This window comes from Gymnoscopelus braueri (genome assembly GCF_963280865.1).
Source record: "Gymnoscopelus braueri genome assembly, chromosome: 4".
NCBI lineage: Eukaryota > Metazoa > Chordata > Actinopteri > Myctophiformes > Myctophidae > Gymnoscopelus > Gymnoscopelus braueri.
The window spans coordinates 8,063,650-8,085,183 of record NC_137605.1 but is presented as its reverse complement, the minus strand read 5'-3'; the positions used below and the strand labels follow the sequence as shown (position 1 = coordinate 8,085,183).

The following is a 21,534-nucleotide window of genomic DNA, read 5'->3' as shown; positions in this document are numbered from 1 at the left end:
AAATTCCTGGCAGTTTGGGAGTACTTTATGAAAATACTCTTGGCACTGAAAGAGTTAAGTCCAGAGGGTTCAAATGGTTCATGAAAAAGTAAAGTAATGAGAAGGTAAAAAGATACTATTCTGTTGTAATTTTTACCTTCTTGGCGAAACGGTTGGCAGCAGGAAGCTCAGGATCTGGTGGTGTCGGTGCTCCTTGAGAACAGCAGCTGCTCCAGACCCACTCGGGACATTCGCTCGGACGCGTACATTGCGGATATATGTGTCCCTTATGTTTTTCCACTTCGCCTTAACCACCTCAACATCTGAAAAGAGAAAGTATTATTAATTTACTTTTGACTGAAACTAACAGTTTATTTCATTTTTTTTCAGATACATGGCATCAGGAGACTCCATGCACAGCGTGGCGAACAATTATCGCCTTGGATTGGAGACGGTCTCTACCTGCATAGAGGAGATGCGTCGGGCAATAGAGGGAAGAATGCGGTCTGTCTACCTGCCAAAACCCACAGCAGAAACCTGGATTAGGATCAGCAGGGAGTTTGAGGAGAAATGGGATTTCCCAAACTGCCTAGGCGCAATTGATGGAAAACACATCACAGTTGTTGCACCACCAAATTCAGGAGTCTCTTTTTCAATTATAAAGGGACCTTCTCAATTGTGCTTCTTGCCCTTGCTGATGCTAGCTACCGCTTTACATCTGTACAAGTGGGGGAATTTGGAAGAGCAAGTGATGGTGGAGTTTATGCCAGCTCTGCACTGGGACGAGGGATGGCTGCAGATACCCTACATGTCCCGCAAGATGCCTTCCTACCTGGTGCAGAGGATCTGGGGAGAATGCCATACACCATGATCAGAGATGCCACATTTCCCCTTAAGAGATACCTGATGCGTCCCATATCTGGAAAACAACTCCCAAAGTGGGAAGCCATTTTCAACTACAGGCTTTCCAGGGCACGCATGTGTGTAGAGAAGGCCTATGGCATTCTTGCCTCCAGGTGGAGGATCTTCTACCAACCCAACCAGATGAAACCAGAGAGGGTTGACACACTGGTGATGGCCAGTGTTGGAATAGTTACTACAACAGAGTAATATGTTACTTATTACATATTACTTGTTTAAAAAGTAATGTAGTTACTTTACTTATTACTCCCTGCCAAAAGTAACTAGTTACTTATTACTTAGTTACTTTTTTTTTTCTCGCCCCCAGTAATTGCATCCTTTCTCCCCAAAAGTCTGACTTTGCATTTTCAACATTAGCAGTTGTTTTTTTTCTCTTTTCTGCAGCCTACATTGTAAAATCCTCATTGTTGATTTAACTCTGAAAAGTGTTCTGTACACATGACGGGTCCATTTGGTTCTATTTGTACACTCATTTCAATTATATTAACACTAAGACTTTTACTGTGTATGAATTCATAACTTACAGACTAAATGAAAACCATTTGACTATGAATTGAATACTAAGGACCTCAATGGAAACAAGACCGCAAGGACTTTTTTGGAAGTATTTTAAATGTATTTCATGTATTTTTTGCCCAAAAAAATATTCAAATTCAAACACCTGGGCTCAAACAGATAATGACTCATCATGAGACACAATCTTTGAACAACTTCTGTTGTTTATTAAACAAAATGTATTGTACAAAAATATAAAGGCTCCCATAGCAACACATATCATCGTGGCAGAATGTAGGAGCAAATGCAAGTAAAAAAAATCAATCATTCTGTATGACTGCTGAAAATAGTGTGAAAAAAAAGTGCTTCATTTCTTTGTAAACAAAAGTAATTCTAATAGAATAAAAAGGCTCCCATAGCAACACATATCATCGTGGTTCGTGGTGGGTGTAGGAAATGTAAACTTCAACAAAACAATCATTCTTCTGACTGACTGATATTTAGTGCATCATTCAGGACACAAAACAACATATCAGGAAAACAAAACAATATGCTGGTGGACGCACTTACAGCCAGCCTCTCAAAAACCTTTTATCTGACAGCAACCAATTAAACAAAAAACCTCTTCATAAATCATAAAGTGCTTAATTTCTTTGTAAACAAATGTATTCTAATAAAATAAAAAGGCTCCCATATCAACACATATCATCGTGGATGTAGAAGAAAATGTAGGTAATGTAAACTTCAAAACAATCATTCTGTCTGACTGATATTTAGTGCATCATTCAGGACACAAAACAAAATATCAGGGGAAAAAAACAAAAGTGTGTTCCACTTCCTAGCAGCCTATGTACTAGTCTAGGCCTACAGTTAAGTGGGCATTGGGCAGCAATGGGCAATATGCTGCTGGTGACTTGCCTAATAGCCTATTGCTCACATCTGAAATGTCGATTATATCTCATGAGGAGAAGCCTCTCAAACCTTTTATCTGACAATCTATTCCTTCTTGGAGTCAGCACCAAACTTCCTAAACTGAATAGTCTCTCCACAGGTGCACTGGATGGAGTGGGAGTGTTGTATTTCAGAGAAATCTTTTTGATCCTTGGGAACCGATTAAGGGCCTCTATTGCCAGTCCTCCTGCCCTGAAATAGTCCATCACTTCTTTGTCTGCTGAGTAGTCCTCTGTCTCAGGTTCAAATGAAAAAAAGTCCATCTCACCGGCACTGCTGCTAGCTGAGGCCGGTGTGGGAGTGTCCCCCAGAGGGGATTCATCGCTGTCAGACTCAGGGTCTGTGAGCACTGAGCGACACTCGGACAACAGCAGCTCTTTAAATTTCACTCTCCTCTCTTCCTCTTTGATCCACCTCAGTTTAAACTTGGGCAAACTTACAGCAGCCAGAATTGCATCTCTACTCTCCAGTGTGTTAGCAAACCGGGTCTTGATTGCCTGAAATATTAAATTAAAGTTTGTTTCAATACACTGAACAACACCACTGATCCACTAACAGAACAGTCCACAATATCTGTTAATAATAAAACAAGTCACTTTTACTCACATGCAAACATGTAGCTTGCACAATCAGACAAAACCCTCCACATGGAAAGGTTATTAATGAAACCAGCAGGTTTTGTGTTTCAAACTTTCACAGCAGATTTCTATAGCTGCTTATTCATAGATAGTTAGACTGGAGCACTGAATTGACTGCAAACTACAGACACAGTCAATATCATTACTTGACTGAGTTGACTCACCTGTACAATAACGTTGGTTAGGCCAGCTGTCATCTTAGAGAGGCTGTCTTTCAGGGCGAGTGTCTTGGACATCAGGACCTCAAGGGTAGGTAGGAGAGTGCCATAGAAACAGTGATCCTCCCCTTGTAATATGTCTAATGCAACGGTAAGGGGCTTCATGACAACACAATACTCCTTTAAGAATTGGTACTCCTTGTCTGTTAAGCCTTTTATTCCAAGTTTGACACACAGGCTATTCAAGTCGCTGATAGGGATCTCTGTGACTCGGCCAACTGCTTCATAGAAAGAATTCCATCTTGTGGATGTGGGTACCAGGAGCTTTCTCCGACTCACTTCTTCCACATTCTCTGACGCCTGCGTGGAGCGGCTTGCTTTGGTCCACAGTGCTGAGCACTTAGCAATGCCACTTCTGTAGGTCGCTTTAGCCTCAACACTAGATGACAACCACTTTTGCACATCATTGGTGGAGATCAGATTCAGCGTATGTGATGCACATCTGTAATGAGGTGGAAGAACAAACTGATCCTCAGGTGGTTCATCATTGGAGACTGAGAGGGCCTGTGTTAAATCAGTAAACGTGACTTCATCCTCCTCGTCCTCAGCTTCCTCTTCAGGCTCAGAATCAGAGTCAGGCTGCTGCTGGTAGACTCTAAACGCCTTAACAAAGTTTGATCCATTATCAGTTACAGTGGCTGTCACTTTGTTTGTGAACCCATAATAACAATGAACCTGTTCTATTTCAGCTCCGACAACATCATATGTGTGGCTCCCTCTGACGCGTTTGCACGCTATTGCTGCTTTTTGACGCTGCAAACTAAACGGATCTATCCAGTGTACTGTCATCCCAAGGTAGCTCTTATTATTAGCACTCCATATATCAGCGGTAGTACTCACATAGTCAATCTCTTTCAAAGAGTCCTTCAGCTCCGTTTCCATCTGACAGTATTGCGTATCTAAGTATTTTGCAAACGTCTTCCTACACGGGAGTTGTTTATTGCCTTTTACATGTATTGTTTCAAGGATCTGTCGGAACGTGGGTGAGTCGATTGTTGAGAGTGGCAACATGTCATCGACTACATATCCAGCCACAAGCTTCATCAGATGTGCTCCACTTGTAGCCTCCTGTTTATGAAGATCTAACTTGGCCTGTTTGGGACCACTGGGACCAGCCTCCGAGTCCTCCTCCACCTCCTTTGGCACAAGTTTAACATTTCCGTGTTTGTTTTCAAGGTGTTTCAAGAGGTTTGAGGTCGAGTTTTTTGCCGTGGAAAGTTCGTTCTTCCTGCTACCGATACATAATTTGCAGCGGACAATAATGTTCTTCAAATCTTTTGTCCGGACAAAATCAAAATACTTGCCATATTTCCAAGTAATAAATGAAACGCGGGGTTCCTCTGTGTCTGTGTCCATGTTTGTTTACGTCTCGCAGTCTGTGTATGTGAGTCTCACACTAACCCTCACCAGTGTTGCCAGATTAAGAGAGAGAAATAAGCAACCAGGTCTATGAAAACAAGCGACTAATAGCCAGGCCACAGTGACCTATATATATATATGTGTGTGTGTGTGTGTGTGTGTGTGTGTGTATAATATATATATATATATATATATGCCACAGTCAGTGACCTATATATATATATATATATATATATATATTGAAAATAGCCAACCTACAAGCTTACGGCGCGTCTTCATTGGCAAGTCGCTTATAATAAGCAGACATGGCAACACTGTTTGATCCGGTTTAAGGCCCGCCTTTCCGCAGCTGATAATTCACACATAGGGTGCGTTCGGAAATACAGCACTGAGCGCACTGGCCAATACAAACTAATAGGCGAGTGCGCTCCGGTGTGCAATATCCGAACGCACCCATAGACAAGTGCGCAACGTTTCCGTATCCGCTCTATACCGGATCAGCAAGCAGCCTGCATAGCAACTGGATCCCAACCAGTCTACCATTATATCAATTGACCAAAAACAACACAGGATCAAATAAACACACTCAAACCCAGAGTACCACCAAGGCTCGTGAAAAAAAGTAATAAGTTACTTTTTGAAAAAAAGTAAAGGTAATAATATTACTCAAAACATGAAAGTAATTAGTTACTTTACTAGTTACTGGGAAAAAGTAATAATATTACTTTAAGTTACATATTACTTTAGTTACTTTCCAACACTGGTGATGGCACACCATGGATGTGCAGCACTGGCTAAGGGAAACTACAGAGCCACAGGGTGGCCTGAGGAGGATTGGAGATCGCCCCAACAGAGCTGGTGGGGGGGCCATGGATCTGCGTGACAAATTTGCAGACTATTTCATGTCTGATGCAGGCAAACTACATTTCCAGGACAGGATGGTGTCATAAAAATGACTTTGAAAAGCCTTGGAAAAGACATGGAGACACTACTGTTCCTGTAGTGATCTGCACCTGACAGACATTTTGTAGAGTACAATTTATTGGCCATTAATATATCTACAGGTCAAATATTTATCCAGGTACAATATTTATTCATGCAGTTTTTGAAAACAGTTATTTGTATACTTTTGCTGAAAGGTTAACTGTCAACTGATTTCAAATGGTCATTTTGACAAAATAAATCTTTGAATCTTTGCAAGAACGTGGGCTGTAGTATTTGACATGTTGTATGTAGGTTTGTAAATGTACCATGTAAATACATGGAAAAACTGAACACATGTCACATCATTCTCATTATAATTAACTGGTCCATTTACATATATATATGTAATAATATCTTTCATTTGAGCCAATATCATAGGTCTAGTTGCGCCATTTTAAACGTAATAAATCCATGTTGCATGTATAAACAGAGGACAGGGAACCAGGTGGAAAGCTATAGCTTTGGCTACAGACAACACTGTAGCTTGCAGATACTACACACAGATCATGTCTGCACACGTGCATTGATCATGCAAGCTCCGTAAAATAATACTGGTTTTATATTTATAAGGTTGTATAATAATAATACCGTCTGAATTGATACAATATTCTATCAATGCATCTCACTGCTGCTGGCCTAAACACGCTGCAGTTTCATATACATAGCTATATCTGTTTGCTAACAAGCTAGCCGCTTTGGTTAAAGCAACGGGCTGTAGATAAAGCGGTTAGCTTGTTAGCAAACAGAACAACAACAAATACTTACTTGTAATGCCGAGAACAAGGGCAATTGCAGCCCACGCAGCAATGGTTTTATTTTGGTTTTTGTGGTGTGGGTGTTTGGGGTCAAACAGGAGCTCATACTGTTGTACTTCGTGGATTAGTTTCTCTTCGTCCATTTTGGAACAGCTTGGATGGACTTGTAGATGCTCTGGGGCCTGTAGAGGCGGAAAGAACAGCCTGGACCGTCCGCTCGACGAGTCGGCTCGGCTGTGTGCCAGCGAGTGGAGACTGGAAAAGGACCGTCGGGGGACTTCCGCCTTCATTTATGACGTCAGAGGAAAAGGAAGTTGCGTACACGGGAAGTTGCGTGCAGATCTCAACCAATAAAAAGTGTTTGGGGGCGGGACATTGGCCGCGAAACCTCGCAGAAATAGAGACCTTGCGAGCGAATATAGGAGAGGTGGGCGACGTTGCTGCACGATTCGTTGTCGCACGCGGTAGGTCAGGACGGTCACATTGTAACACATGTATTTTAACTCATTCACTGCCACTGACGTAAAAAACGTAATATTTCCCGTTTACCAATCCTGCCACTGACGTAAAAAACGTCATTTTATTTTTTTCAAAAAGATGTTTTTTTTCCAAATTTGACCCAAAGACCAAGGAGATATGATTTTTCGAAGATCTAGACTCCCATCCACTTCCTTGTTAACTTAAAAAGTCTGTATCTCGGCTCCTGAGTACTTTTTTTTTTCCGATGAAAAATCTCTGGCAGTGGGCAAACACGGCCAGCAGTAATTGTGGCAGTGAATGGTTAAAGACCTGTTCTCCCATTGACTACTCACCATGTTTGGGGGAGAACGGATCATCAGCAGCATTGAGGCACAGGATAGGCACTGCCGTCCGGGGGAGCTTATAGTCCGGGCTGGCGTCATGGTAGTAGTCCAAACAAGATTTGTAACCAAACATCCCAGAGGTGTAGCGTTCGTCAAACTCACGGATAGTACGTGCCTAGGAAAGAGTGACAGGTTAGGCAAGGATTAAGAAAAACAATTCTAAAAAACAATACCAAAGCAGGAATGTGAAATGAGGAACAGACCATACCTTCATCACATAATCAATGTCCACCACCTTCTCCAGGATCTTCCTGTGCCTGTGAGAAATTATGCATAATTCCATAATTTGTCTGTGTTGTTTTTTTCACATTTAAGTTTTAAGTTTTTTTTAAGTTTTATTATTGTTTTTTTATTCAGCATATAGGGTAGGGTGTTCTTACACAGGGAAAAATATACAGTACATATGCTTCTTTTTCTTTTACATACATACAGACAAATATACAAACATGTACAGGACTTCATAGTAAACATAACAACAAGGATACAAGATAATCAAATGGTTTAAGTAAATGAGGATAATATTCTATTTTTGTGTCAGTGTTGTTAACCCACATCCAAATATCACACACAGCAAACCACCTGACCTGTTAATGGCACGACACAGGTTGCCAGTGAGGTGTCGGTTAAATAGCAGCCTGTTGATGGGTTCTTCCAGGGAAGCTGCTGACTGCAGTGCGTTCCAGCTGACGGACATGGTGAGGCCTGCCACCAGGCCAGAGTCGCTGCCCTTACGGGCCAGATAGTTCAGCAGCAGCATGCTGAGGAGAACATGACAAGGAAATGGCGGTGAGTGAATGTGAGAAACACGGATCGCAAAGGTGAAGCACTAGAAAGAACTTGAAACCACCGATGTCATTTCATTTTTGTCATTTTAGAAACATTTGGAAGAACAAAATTCCCAAAAAGGGATTCCAGGGTTAATGTGGCTAATGGACAAAAGGAGAGATGAAAATGTAACACAAAAATGGCATGTGCCACCCTGACTGCATAAATGTAGCCTCTTCTAAACCAATATTTTGCGTAACACAACTCACCCTCCCAACGATACACCCGCACCAAACAGAGGTGCTTCTGGGAACAGTTCCTTGACATGAAGAACCACACTCTCTAGATCTGAAGTGTCAGCTGCACAGAAGGTGAGGGGGGTCTAAAGGAGGTGGACAGAACACAGAATGGTGAAGGGGGTCTAATGGAGGTGGACAGAAGGATTACGGCTGTCTTGAGTTTCTATACTGTAGTGTGAAATCATTTTCTTGAAGGAAAGTAGAATCTATAATAATTATTGACTCCTACGCGACTTTCCAGATAATTTTCGGTCTCAGCCTTCACTTACATATCAATTCACAGTGCATTATAGGCAAATCCCAGTTGCACCTGGTATCGCAGTCGTTCAGTGCTGACACCCCCCAATGACTCAGTCAGTAACTGCTTAATCTCTCAAGAACAGATTCTGCACTGCGTTGGAATCTGTCGGGGAGGTTCGTCATAACGAGTGCGCATTCAGATCAGGAAGCAGGCCGCGCTTTACCCAATCACATGTAGTGGGCGGGATTCACATGTCCGTCGATCTTTCCCCCTCGAAACAAACCCAAACTAATTTAACAATAGCGTCCGCGGAGCAGACAAAACCACGGAAATATATTCACATTTTAACTTACTCTGTCATCATAGAAACAAGTGGGCTTATAACCAAAACGATCCATGTTCTCTGGGAGAAGTGGTGTTAGTGTTCCGTGTAGAAATATTGTTAGTGGGAATGAAAACATAGTCGCACCAACCGGAAGTGATGCGCTGAAGGCGCATCACAAACACCGGTTTCCTTGTGCTCTGGTGTTACGTTATCGTCCGCCCAGAGCCAACAGACATAGAACAAACAGCAGAGGGCGCTATTTTTCATTTTCAGTTGGTGATGGGTTCCCAGATTGGTAACTGCTAAAACTGTTGACTAACTCAAACCAGTTTAATTTTCAAACCGTTTGACAGTCAACTCATTCTAACAAATGTGGTCAGTTTTTTTTGGGGTGTGTCTTTTTATCAGTACAAGGACAGTAGGGGAAAGTATCTGCTTGTTCTCCATATTCTTTGTTTGTTTAATTTTGCGCTGATTATCTCATTATATTCTGGTGTGCTAGACATTGGGTACCAAAACAACAGACCTCACAGTAGATGTTGGAATCATGGTGAAAAGTAATGATAAGGTAATCCTGAAATAACCCACCCCGAGATTCCTAGTTGACTAGTTAGATAACGGTTTAGTACAGAAAATGCAGCTGGTTCTACATTGCGTACCAGGCATTACCCTACTTACCAGCAGTTCCTCCCCTCCAAAGCCTCTGTTGTTGAATACCACACATCTGTAGAAAACAACACACAGAAAGCATCACATCAGGCATAGCAGACCGATACCATATTTCCTCGTCATTTAAAGCTACAAACTGTCAGATTTGATGTCTTACCCAGGATTCTAACCTGGGTCTCCCACAGGAGCACCAACATTTCTACTGCTGAGATAAAGATTACAATGTTTTTTTAATGAATTATAGCTTATGGTCTGTCTGACCTCACCTGTAGCCTCGTTTCGTAGCTTGCTGGACAGCGTGGAGCACATAAGTCTGACGACTGTTGCCCGTTAGGCCTGGGAGGATGAGCACGGTGGGGCGAGTCGACGATTCTGGATAGGATACGCTGGTACCGTTGTCCACCCAGTCTAGAGAGATCTGACCACCGTCAGATGTGCGTATCAGCTCACTGGACAGTGGGAGAGGAGAGAACGAGAGAGAGCATAAGACAGACAAAGGCAAATGTCATTTTTTGACATATATAAAGAAAATATATTAGTACTGAAGGAGCAGAAGGATGGTGGACAAAGGAGATGATTATGCGAGATGGAGAAAGGAATGTTTAGGATCGGAAGATCTTGTACTATAGGATAAGTCTTACTTTCGATAGGTAACAGAGGGACTGGACTTGATGACAACGCGGACCAGGGTTTGTAACCGGCCTCCCCAGCACCAGGGAGTGGGGCGGAAGTGTTCAGCCACAACAGGGCAGTACTTTTGCAGGAACGCACGGAAACCATCACCACACACCAGGACAGGGGTCTAGAAGAGACACGAGAAGGAGAAGTTGGAATGTGGTGTGGTGACTGGTGACTATACAATTACCTGTCAGAGAAACATGGATCCTCAACAATATGGGGTGTGTGTGTGTGTGTGTGTGTGTGTGTGTGTGTGTGTGTGTGTGTGTGTGTGTGTGTGTGTGTGTGTGTGTGAATAAAGACTACAACAGGAGCGAAGCAGGTTATAATGGCAGTAAGCTCAGCTCAGTAATGTTGTGACAAGCAAAAACACTGGTAAACATACAGTTACAACAGGGACAAACATGAAAGGGTACAATACAAAGGAGACGAGTAAAGTGTGTGCGCCAACATACAAACACAGACTGAGGCAGCTATGGACCAGAGCTAGCTTCAAAGGTTAATGTAGCCTTCTAAACTAGTAGTTGCTGTATCCATCAGTGGACATTATTTTTTTAAATGTTGAGGCAAGATTTGAAATTAGATTTTTTCTTTTAAGACAAAATAAAATGTGCTCATTTATATTGGAATCACCAAAGCTAGTTTCCAACCATACATAGTAAAATCTTCATTGTTAAATGCATCTCTTTGGAGAGTGCACAGTCGCTCATCTGAGCCATCTGCTAGATGAATGCTGAAAAGTTAGCCTTGGATCAAGACCATCATAGATGTATTTTATTTAGTCTCACTTTTACTTTCGTATATCATAGATATGCAAATGTGAGTCGATAAAATACACCTATGATAGTCTTGATTCCAAGGCTACAGAAAAGTAATTTGCCCTCCACTGGGAACCAGTAAATACTCAATAAATAAACAACAATGAGGATTTTACTGAGGAAAAAGCAAACATGGAGTTATACGAGTAAAGTGCTAGCCATCACAGAGACACGGGGATAGTTGAGAAGGAGAACTATGATGAAACCAAGTGGTGTCCATCCACCCGGGGACTGACCTGACCCTTGCGGCCCCACAGGCAGTACAGTGCGGCGGTGACGGTGCCGATGACCACAGTGTAAGGTCTGGAAATACATTCCAAGCATATTCTCCACAGATCCAAGTGAGATAAAAACATGACGAGTGAAGTTCAGTTCAGTTCAGCACTGGCAGTGGCTCACTGACCAGATAGAGTTACTTAGTAATTATTGAGTAGGACGGTGTCGGAGGAGACTCCACAATGACATGAATAATGTAATGTTTACTATGTTACAACAACACAGTGCCGATTCCGGTGTATGAGCTAACGGTAGCTCATTGACACCACATGTCGGACGGTAAAAGGAGAACAAATAACACAACGTCCGCAAACCTGCCTTGATATTAGGCACCGTTAATGAGATTTCACCGCTCGCTCACGTCGCGTCGCATCGCTGGCAGTGCGGATGAGGTGTTATATGCGTTTTGCTAAATTATGGTCCCATTTATTTTAAAATTGACGATAAAGTAGGCTATGCTCTAGGAGGGAGGCGGGATGATTTGATTGACAAGCTACACAACCAATAGCATTCATTCCCTGCCCCCGCTCTTGATTCACAAGCTACCCAACCAATAATGGTCTGGTCGCATTCTGCAGGATATGACGTGATATGACGCGATATTGATAGATGCCGGACATACAGTCTTGGAACAATCGGCTTCATTTACGGTCTGTAGAGTCTAGGGGTGTAACACTGTCCATTCTTTTTACAGTCTATGCTCACTCCCCATCTCTCTCTTCCCATTTCCTGTCAGCCTACTGTCCTGTCAATAAAGGCATAAAAGGCATAAAGAGAAATTCACATCTGTAAGTGCCATCCAGTAATCCAAACACCATCTTAAATGTTTTTCTTCTCGGTTCCTCTCTCTCTCTCTCTCGCTGCCCTCTCTCGTCTGCATGCAACAGTCAGGAGAAGGTGGCCTGTGTTAGAGTCAACGTCAACCCAGAGTCCACGGGGGGAGCTCTACTGCCGAGACATTCTTGTGATGAGGAAGAGGAGGCGGCCTTCGTTTCTGAAACAATGTTCCACCATACACTGCTAGGGGCCTAGGGCCCCACTGATAAATGAAATGATGCATCTCAAGTTTGCTTTTCCCTGTTTAAAGATCATATGTTTTTGTGTATTTTTGCAGTAGCATTCGTACACTATTGTAAAACTCTGTAATCCATATCGAGGTTCTCCTTTTTGACCTGTGTGTGAATGTTTATCAAATGATCTTGTACCACCAATATCAATATCAAATTCTGCTCTGAAACAATAATTTTTACGAAAGCATTTTTCGTTTCACAAAAGCATTTGTTTCAAATGCAGATGCCAGTAGACCAATAAATCCAGTTTATAAAGATAATGTTTGATTGTTTCCCCATGTTTATCATATCAACACTTGCATTGAAAGGTGTACAATGATGTGCCGCTTTGTTGGGAATTAAATATATTTTTAAACACAACAACAATGCATCATGGTTAGGGAGAAGAACACAAGAAAATGACTTACTCTAGAAGAAAGTCACTGGTTGCTCTTGAAATCCTTCCTGCCATTTCACATGGTGGACACCCAAAGATGACCCACTTGATGCCATCGAGGCCATTGGTTTGCGGGGGGGCAGCAGTCCAGGATGGGCGAGGATGATGGCAAGGGGGGGGGGGGGCAAGGCGGGTGGTGGGCCCTGGGGGAAGTGTTAAAAAAGCAATCAGTATTATATAGTGTTTGCTTAGTAACAGGGGTCTCCCTGTCACTAGCTCTAGTCTAAAGTAATTTTCAGGCCGGTATAGCGTTTACAAAATAATTGTTGATTCTAACAAATATATGTACAAGAACAATAAGTTATTCTGTTGAAGCACGGTTTAGGGTTTAGGTGGTGATAAAAAATCATGTTATTGTCCAAACTTACCAAGACCAGGGAGAAATCCAATGGTGTTGGGGGCGGGCCATGACGATCTGAGTGATGACAAATTACAGAAAGGTTCATAATGATTGGACAATATGTTGGATAATATGGTGGTGGCATCGAAAATTACATTGGGGATAATGGGGAACATAAATGTGGGCTCCAGATTAGACTTGTGTAAAAAAAAAAATGTAATCAAAGGGAAATTGCTATTACAGATATTAATATTCACATTTAGATATTCTGTTCAATGGACTGATTTGTTTTTTATTTACATTTGTCCAAAAAAAAAGCATACACATGACCATATATTTTTACATATCTAATGTGATGACAGAAGTATTTGTCATCAATTATTAGGTAAAATGTTGTCTGTGAGGGTTTTTAGACTTTTGGAAGTCTTAAAAACCTGTAAAGGTACGGTAAGTGATTTTCTTTGGTTAAAATGAGTGTTAAATAGCTCTATATTCTGATAGTACTCATTGCTATAGAGTGTTTGTTCAGTAACAGGAGTCTCCATGTCTCTCCACCTCTCAGGCTGGGAGACCATTTTATTTATTTTTTTCAAGTGAAATTGGAAGTGATGACACTAAGAAATGAGCAGACAAAACTGGAACTGGAACACTATAAAAATGAAGCTGATAAATGCCCTCCCGGTGGATTCGAACCCACAACCTCTGCGGTGGTGGGCCGGCACTTTACCACTGCGTCACCCGAGCGCCCACTGTACTGGATCTCAACTGACAAACTTATGACTTACTTACAGTGCCCATCCCCGCACCATAACATATATAGGCTACAGCTATATGCATTACAGCCAAATATTTTGACAGTGTTTGTGTAAATAAATGTATCTTACCGGTACTGGCCCACTGCTTGACATCAGCAACCCACTGTTTTAGCATGTGATCGCTGCAATGCAACTGCTCCTCCAATTGTTCAGGTTCTCCCTTACATCCAAAGTCTTCTCTAGTGTCTGCAAAATTGCAATACAGAACACTGTCATTTAAAAATGTGTTCAATAGGATTTGAAGTTGAATCATTATTAGAGTTACACTACACATGTAACTGCTTGAGATAGTTAACCCTTTTTCAATACATGAACATACCTTTTTGTATCTGGAAGACAAGAACCAAGGCTGAAGAGGAAAGTCCCCGGACAGCGATGACCGGAAAACGGGACACGAGCGGCCCCGCCGGGACCGCGGACCAATCAGAAGGACCGGACGCCGCACCTGGATACTGGCGGCGCCCGTCCAGGTTCGGACGTCCCGGCAGGCCGCCCGTCGTTCGTCGCCGCTGACCCGGGGCGAAACAGGAGCTGGAGACAGGACAGGAGGAAAGAGAAGACAGGAGGAAAAAACAGGAGGCAGAGGAGGTGAGCCAAAACCCCAAACTGAACGTAAAACTACTCTAAGAAAGAGCGCCAGAACAAAACAAAACAAGAACTTAACTTGGTCATTTCTTGGGACGTGGGGGCCTCACCGGGCAGTTGTTTATGTGGTGGTCCCCCACGCCACAATAGAAACAAAGGCCCAACCGGATCCGCCGTTCCCTCTCCGTCTCCAACTCGCTCGGGGACCCATGTCCGGTGGCGAGTGGCTCCGGCGGGACCTCCCACACGGGAGACGGGACAGACGGCACAGATGGGGCAGAACCAGGACGAGATGACACGGCTGGAACACGACACGGACCAGGTGGCACGGCAGGAACAGGACACGGACAAGGAGGAGATACAGCAGGTCCAGGACGAGAGGCGGAATGGTAACACGCCGGGATGACCCGCCGATGCGAGGTTCTCACCCGCTCGCGGGGAAGGTTGTAACTCTCCGATGACGACCTCCGCAGACGGGGCCCAGCCCGCTCGCGGGAGAAGGAACGTGGGCGACGAGCCTTCCCGCGGGGCGGGGAACGGGGAACATCCCACTCCTGTGGGACCCCCGAGGATGAGGAGGAGGAAGCCTCGGGAAAGACGCTCGAGCTGGAGTCCATGGATGAACCGCCGCACGTGGCGTGCGCACTCGAGCGGACCGAAGCCGCCGCTCGAGAACGTTCAGACGGCACCGCCCCCTGGATGACCCGCTCCCAGATGTCCTGGGTCCGGACCAGCATGGATCGCTGGCCGCCGGCCAGCGTGGTCTCCATGTGGAGCAGGCGCGAATCGAGGCGAGCCAACTTGTCCATAATTAAATCCAACCTGTCCTCCTGGGCAGGTGGGCCGAACCCGGGGCCGTCGGTCTGGCTGGCGACGGAAGCGTGTCCCGCTGGGTCCATGTTTGGGTCGGACATTCTGTCACGGTGTGTGGGAGGTAAACAGGGTAGGACCCAAAAGCAGGACACAAACAGCGTGAATAACGGGAAAATAGGACTTTTACTGGAAAAACAGGAACTTAAACAGATACAGAACCCTCAGAACATAGAAGGCAACAAACGAGGACAAGGCAAGTACACAACGTCAACAGGTACAATGTCCGACGAAGGGCACCGGCTGGAACGGCTTAATAAAGGCAACAAGTCATTAGGCACAAGGGCCACCAGCCGGGCGTGCCGAGGGCTTCAAAGGCTCATAACAAGCACAGAGTTAGTGACGAGAGGGGGGAGGCGGGGCCGGAGACACGGCAGCGCCCGAACTGTGACACTTTATCTCTTTTTCAGAGGCATCTGTCTGTTTTTTATTTTCGTAGTCCCGGTGCCGCTGAATTCTGTCAAAATCTACAAGTGGGGGCACGGTGGCGCAGTCGGTAGCGCTGTCGCCTCACAGCTAGAAGGTCCTGGGTTCGATTCCCGCAGGGGACGCTGTGGGCGCTGGGGGCGTGTTCTCTACAAGTGGACATGGTCAGGGATCTAAGATGAGCACGTCAATGCATGGCTCATAGGCAGAGATGGGAAAAAGTACTGACATTCTGTACTCGAGTAGAAGTACAATTACTTGTGTAAAAAACTACTTTGGTAAAAGTAGAAGTAGTCATTCAAATAATTACTCGAGTAAAAGTAAAAAAAAAGTACAGGCTCTGAAATGTACTTTATGAGTAAAAGTAAAAGTATTTTTACCGGATGTTTCTGTGAACCTATGAAATCTATGAAAACGTTTAATCAGCAACACAATTTTATACAATATGTAGTGGGGGTCCCTGCTTCATCTTTCTCTCAGCTAAGGGGTCCCTGCTTCATCTTTCTCTCAGCTAAGGGGTCCCTGATTCATCTTTCTCTCAGCTAAGGGGCCCCTGCTTCATCTTTCTCTCAGCTAAGGGGGTCCCTGCTTCATCTCTCTCTCAGCTAAGGGGTCCCTGCTTCATCTCTATCTCTCTCTCAGATAAGGGGTCCCTGCTTCATCTCTCTCTCAGCTAAGGGGTCCCTGCTTCATCTCTCTCTCAGCTAAGGGGGTCCCTGCTTCATCTCTCTCTCAGCTAAGGGGTCCCTGCTTCATCTCTCTCTCAGCTAAGGGGTTCCCTGATTCATCTCTCAGCTAGGGGGTCCCTGCTTCATCTTTCTCTCAGCTAAGGGGGTCCCTGCTTCATCTTTCTCTCAGCTAAGGGGGTCCCTGCTTCATCTCTCTCTCAGCTAGGGGGTCCCTCCTTCATCTCTCTCAGCTAAGGGGGTCCCTGCTTCATCTCTCTCTCTCAGCTAAGGGGGTCCCTGCTTCATCTCTCTCTCAGCTAGGGGGTCCCTGCTTCATCTCTCTCTCAGCTAAGGGGGTCCCTGCTTCATCTCTCTCTCAGCTAAGGTGTCCCTGCTTCATCTCTCTATCAGCTAGGGGGTCCCTGCTTCATCTCTCTCTCAGCTAAGGGGTCCCTGCTTCACACACACACACGCGTGCATTTGAAAACTCTTACCTTTTTTTTCCTCTCTGGTACTTTCAGCCTGCGCCTCTATTATTTCCTCTTTTTCAATAAGCTGTTTTCTCAGCTTATCCATTTTGACCTTTGAATCCTCTAGTTCCGTTCGACTCTCTTGGACGATCTTTGCCATTTCAGTTGTGAATGTTTTGGTGAGGCCCTGAGCAATCTTTTCGATGGACGTTTCCATGTTGATTCTAAAGGAGAAAAAATAACGTAAAAATGGAAATCGAAAAGCCCAAGTTTTAGTCAACTATTACAACATATACAACTATTAAAACATATTTGGCTTTTAGGCTTTGTAAACAGAAATTGCAGATAACTCTAACAAACAAAGACTGCCATTTTCCATACTTTTACCGTTCTGAATTCTTGAATTCTTGAATTACCAACATAAAGTTTCCCCAGTAGCCTACCGTCAAAAGCCACATTCTTTGCCATTAAACACTCACCTAAAAAAAAAAACCTCTTCTTTAAGCTGCTTTCTTCTATTTTCTTGATGAATCAACGATGATGCAGTTTTATCTTCTCAGGAGGAAAGACTGTTATTCACAACCAGTGTTCCGTGAGCAACGATAACGGAGCAACGATAAGACTTCCGGTGGACGATCTCTTCAGCCAGTTTAAATCAGGAACAACCTAGCACTTGGAAGTGATCTAGTATAAGCCATTTAAAAAGACATACATACATATATTTTTAAAATACATTTGTGTCTTTAAAAAGAAAATTGGCACTTAGAAGTGTTCTAGTATGCGCCATTTAAAAGACATACATCATAAATGTATTTTTAAAATAGATTTGTGTCTTTTAAAAAACATTACAAAAATGTGATTTTATTTTGAGGGCAACCGGAAACCTTATTGTTGCTAGCTCAAACACCGGATGTCCTATCGTTGCTCACGGAACGGAGCTGTAGAACACAGGCTTATTTTAGCATTTCCTTTTTATACCAATATATATACTCACCATACATTGGTGTAAAGTAACCAAGTACATTTACTCAAGTACTGTACTTATGTGCGATTTTTAGGTATTTTTACTTTACTGGAGTATTTACAATTTCCAGTACTTTTACTTCTACTCCATTGCATCTCAGAGGCAAATATTGTACTTTTCACTCCACTATTGCATTGTGAGCTTGTAGATCTGCTATGTTCATAAGATTTTTTATACACTTGAAAACTGGGACATTCTACATAATGAGTATTTTCTACTTTGGTACCTTAAGTAGCCTACATTAACATTTTGATACCAATACCTTTTACTCAAGTATTTTCAGAATGATTTGTCAGAAATGTTCAGAATTTCGGACTTTCACTTGTACAGTAGCAGAGTATTTCTACATTGCAGTATTGATACTTTTACTTAAGTATAAAAGTAAACATCTGACTGACACGAGAATGGTTTCTGCCCCGCAAATTATTTTGGACTAGAGAGTATGGACAATTCCAACTATCTAAATACAATCAATAGATACAAATAAGAATTTAACCGGAGACTGAGAGAGCAGCCAGCCAGCTTCTAGAGAACATTTAATAATCATTGCACAGCTGAGTTCACTATTTGCTTCCATTATTCTCTCACTGCACTAAATGGCAGCCTATTTGAGAGGCCAGGATGCCTTCATGTTCACATTCATTCTATTCGTCGACGTCGTGTATGCTGCATGTGGGCTGTGGAATGGTTAACTTGACGTGAGTGAAAATAAAGTAACTTACTTTCCACCTCTAATCCCCTGAGTAATATATTGTTTCCCTCTGAATCCTAGTATATAAGAATACAAAAATCTGTATTGCTGTTCCCAAATGCAAGTTTACTTTGGTGAATCCTACCCAGCATTGTGTGAAGATGCAAGCTTGTATAGGCCTATCTAAAATTGGCGTTAAAAATGTGATTCCACTAGTACCACTTAACAAGAGTATTCAAGAAAGAAAACAAAAAATAACAATTTCAGATATAAGACACCAAAGCTACAAAAATAGTTGGTCACATCTGATCTCAGACACCTTAAGTTGTGGATAAATTGGACGGAAGACAAGCAGCCGTCTCAGAGTGTTCATGGAATCTGGAAACTGTTTGAAATCTCCACCCTCGTCCAGTTCTCCCTCCAATTTGCACACGTCATCAGTGACACGGGTGAATATTCTGAGGATGTCGTACCCTCTGGAAGCAAAACACAGAAATGAATAAATGTTAATGGGGTTGAGGAAAACAGCTCAAGAACACAAATGTGTGCTCACAAGAACACACCATTAACCAGACCTCTCCATCTCAGCAGACTCATCACTACAAATTTTAACTGCAGTGCATAAAACCCCAACAAATGTCCATAGCCAGGCATGTCACATACTCTTTCCTCACATGTTACCCCAATTAATAAAAAATAATCTGACTTGACAGTATTTTGTTATAACAAATGTATTGAGGCTTTACCGGGGGCATCCATATTCCAGTTGTATGCAGAGGATCTGCATGTACCAGGTCCCATCCTTCTCCCTGGCCGAGGCATACTGGTCGATGGTGGAAAAGCCAATAAGGAAATCAGCATATTCTGGAAGGGTGTTTAAATTCTCCCAATCTCCATCAGTCTTGACAGGCACAGCTTCCTGAACCCCACCCCCCCGACAGGCTTGAATGAAGAACAGTTTGGGCTTGGTATGGAGAGCACGACAGTTGCTGCTGTTGAATGGACTAATGATGTCCCTGGTGGGAATGGTCTTGCCGTCAGTTCCACAAACACCCTCGGATTTTCCGTGAGTCAGAATGCAGCAAACGAAGGCATCTTCGTGATGTGGAAGGACGTTAAGGTCAGTGAACTCCTGGCCAGTCCACTTCTTAACCTTGGATTCCTGCAGCTCAGTGAGGCTCTTCAAAGAAGAGAAGCTTCCCAGTATGCAAATACAATTTTTGAAAATGTTGCATTGTGTACCTTTGCAGGCTAGCAGGGAGTTAAATAAGCTTAGAAGCCTGACTTTGTCATACGTATACTTAGTGGTCAGGGCACATCTGGACAGAAAACTGTTGACCTACTCTACTTCTTCACCGAGTGGTTCCTCGCATTCCACTGGATGTACAGGAAGTATGGAATTGTTTAACAACAGTGTGGACAACAGCATGATCAACATGCATAGCCTGAGGTCACTTGGGTTATGCTTTGGGTCAGTTCAGACCGTTGTTGTGTGGCGAACATTGTCATTCATTGTGACAATTTAAATTAGTAATTTACGTAACAAACAAAAATGTCAACAACAAGCAGTAAGAAGCATCACCTTGCATTTGGTATTGTGTGCTTTAGCATGCATCACAGACAATGTCTCATTTTCTGAAGGGGTCGAAGATGACTCAGTTTCTCTGACACCTTCTCCAGGTAGCACATATGGGCAGGTCACACCCATGGCCAAGAATGTAGCACTCTGGAACTCTTTTTGAAGAAACATTGGATATGCAAAGATTTCTCCTCTATACATATTGAGACCTTTTGGGGGAAATAATTATTATATGATTAATTAATTAATTAATTAATATATAAATAATTCATTTTTTATATAATTAATAGTATATGTCACTTCCGGGACACGCTAATTTACTATATTAAATAGCAATAAAATACAATGGCATCTACATCTACATAAAACGTGCAGATTTCGTTCAGATTATATACCGTATTGTTCAATAAAAAGCATTTTAATCCGATTTTCTCCGTATGCTTTAAAGTATGCGACCCTATTGGTTGGGAAGTGTATCGCACTCTGATACATTATAACTATGAGAAAATGGCCACCGGTCGGATTAAAATGCTTTTTGTCAAGTGTGCGAGGACGCTCTTCTAAGTAGTCGCATACATGGCGTATCATCCTGGTATCGAGTCCTTCTCTCTGCCATTCCTTTGCAGTGGAAATTGCCTTACTTTCTTTTTTTTTGAGAACCAGGATTTTGGGCGCTCCGTGGCCCATCGCTGCCCCAGGACGAGGCCTCTTCCTGGGCATGGTCCCTACCTACGAGATGGCACCAGTCGGCCCTTCTCCCTGGCTCTCCCTTCCACACAGGCCAGGGGCCAGGGAGCCCAGTCCCTCACAACACAGTGCCGGGTGCACACTCGCCCGCTCTACCCGCCCCGGGAGCCACCGTCCCTGGGTAGGAGGTGGTCCATGGACCCCCGATGGGGACCAGGGACCGGGGACGGCGCCGCCTTGTGGACGCCGGCGGTATTGCGCCCCAAGACAACAGCCTTTTACAGGCTTGTGGATCTGCTCTTTTTTCAGCCGTTTTGAGCCCAGATTCCGGCTGTCGGACCCGCGGGGCGTCGGAACAGCGCCACGCAACCGTTGAGAGGAGGAGGTTTGCATGCTGACCTGTTAACTCGGTAAGCCTGTTTGTTTGTTTTGTTTTGTATCCTCGCTTTTATTGTTTTATTTTGTATGTCTACAATGAAGAAATGTTTTTATGTTGTCAGGTCTGTTCCACGGCACTGTTGTTGTGACCGGTCCATTGTTTGGGGTGTGGCTGCTTTAGATACATATGGGCATTTAAACGGAAGAAATGTGAGTATATGTATATGTATGTGCAAAGGTGAACAAGGGTTTATATATGTG

At 43.5% G+C, this 21,534-nt stretch overlaps 1 protein-coding gene across 1 annotated transcript; it reads right to left on the bottom strand.

Moving 5' to 3' along the window:
- Positions 1-411: 411 nt before the first annotated feature.
- On the bottom strand, positions 412-11,557 carry LOC308083397 (uncharacterized protein; the record flags this gene model as incomplete). Its single annotated transcript, XM_080425714.1, has 12 exons — positions 11,195-11,557; positions 10,104-10,264; positions 9,729-9,911; positions 9,472-9,517; positions 8,198-8,310; positions 7,748-7,921; positions 7,372-7,420; positions 7,113-7,278; positions 3,149-3,846; positions 2,615-2,843; positions 812-825; positions 412-441 (listed from the first exon to the last, which is right to left on the bottom strand). The coding sequence occupies exons 1-12, from the start codon at positions 11,312-11,314 to the stop codon at positions 412-414; spliced, it is 1,983 nt and encodes a 660-aa protein (XP_080281840.1). The 5' UTR covers positions 11,315-11,557.
- Positions 11,558-21,534: the final 9,977 nt, after the last annotated feature.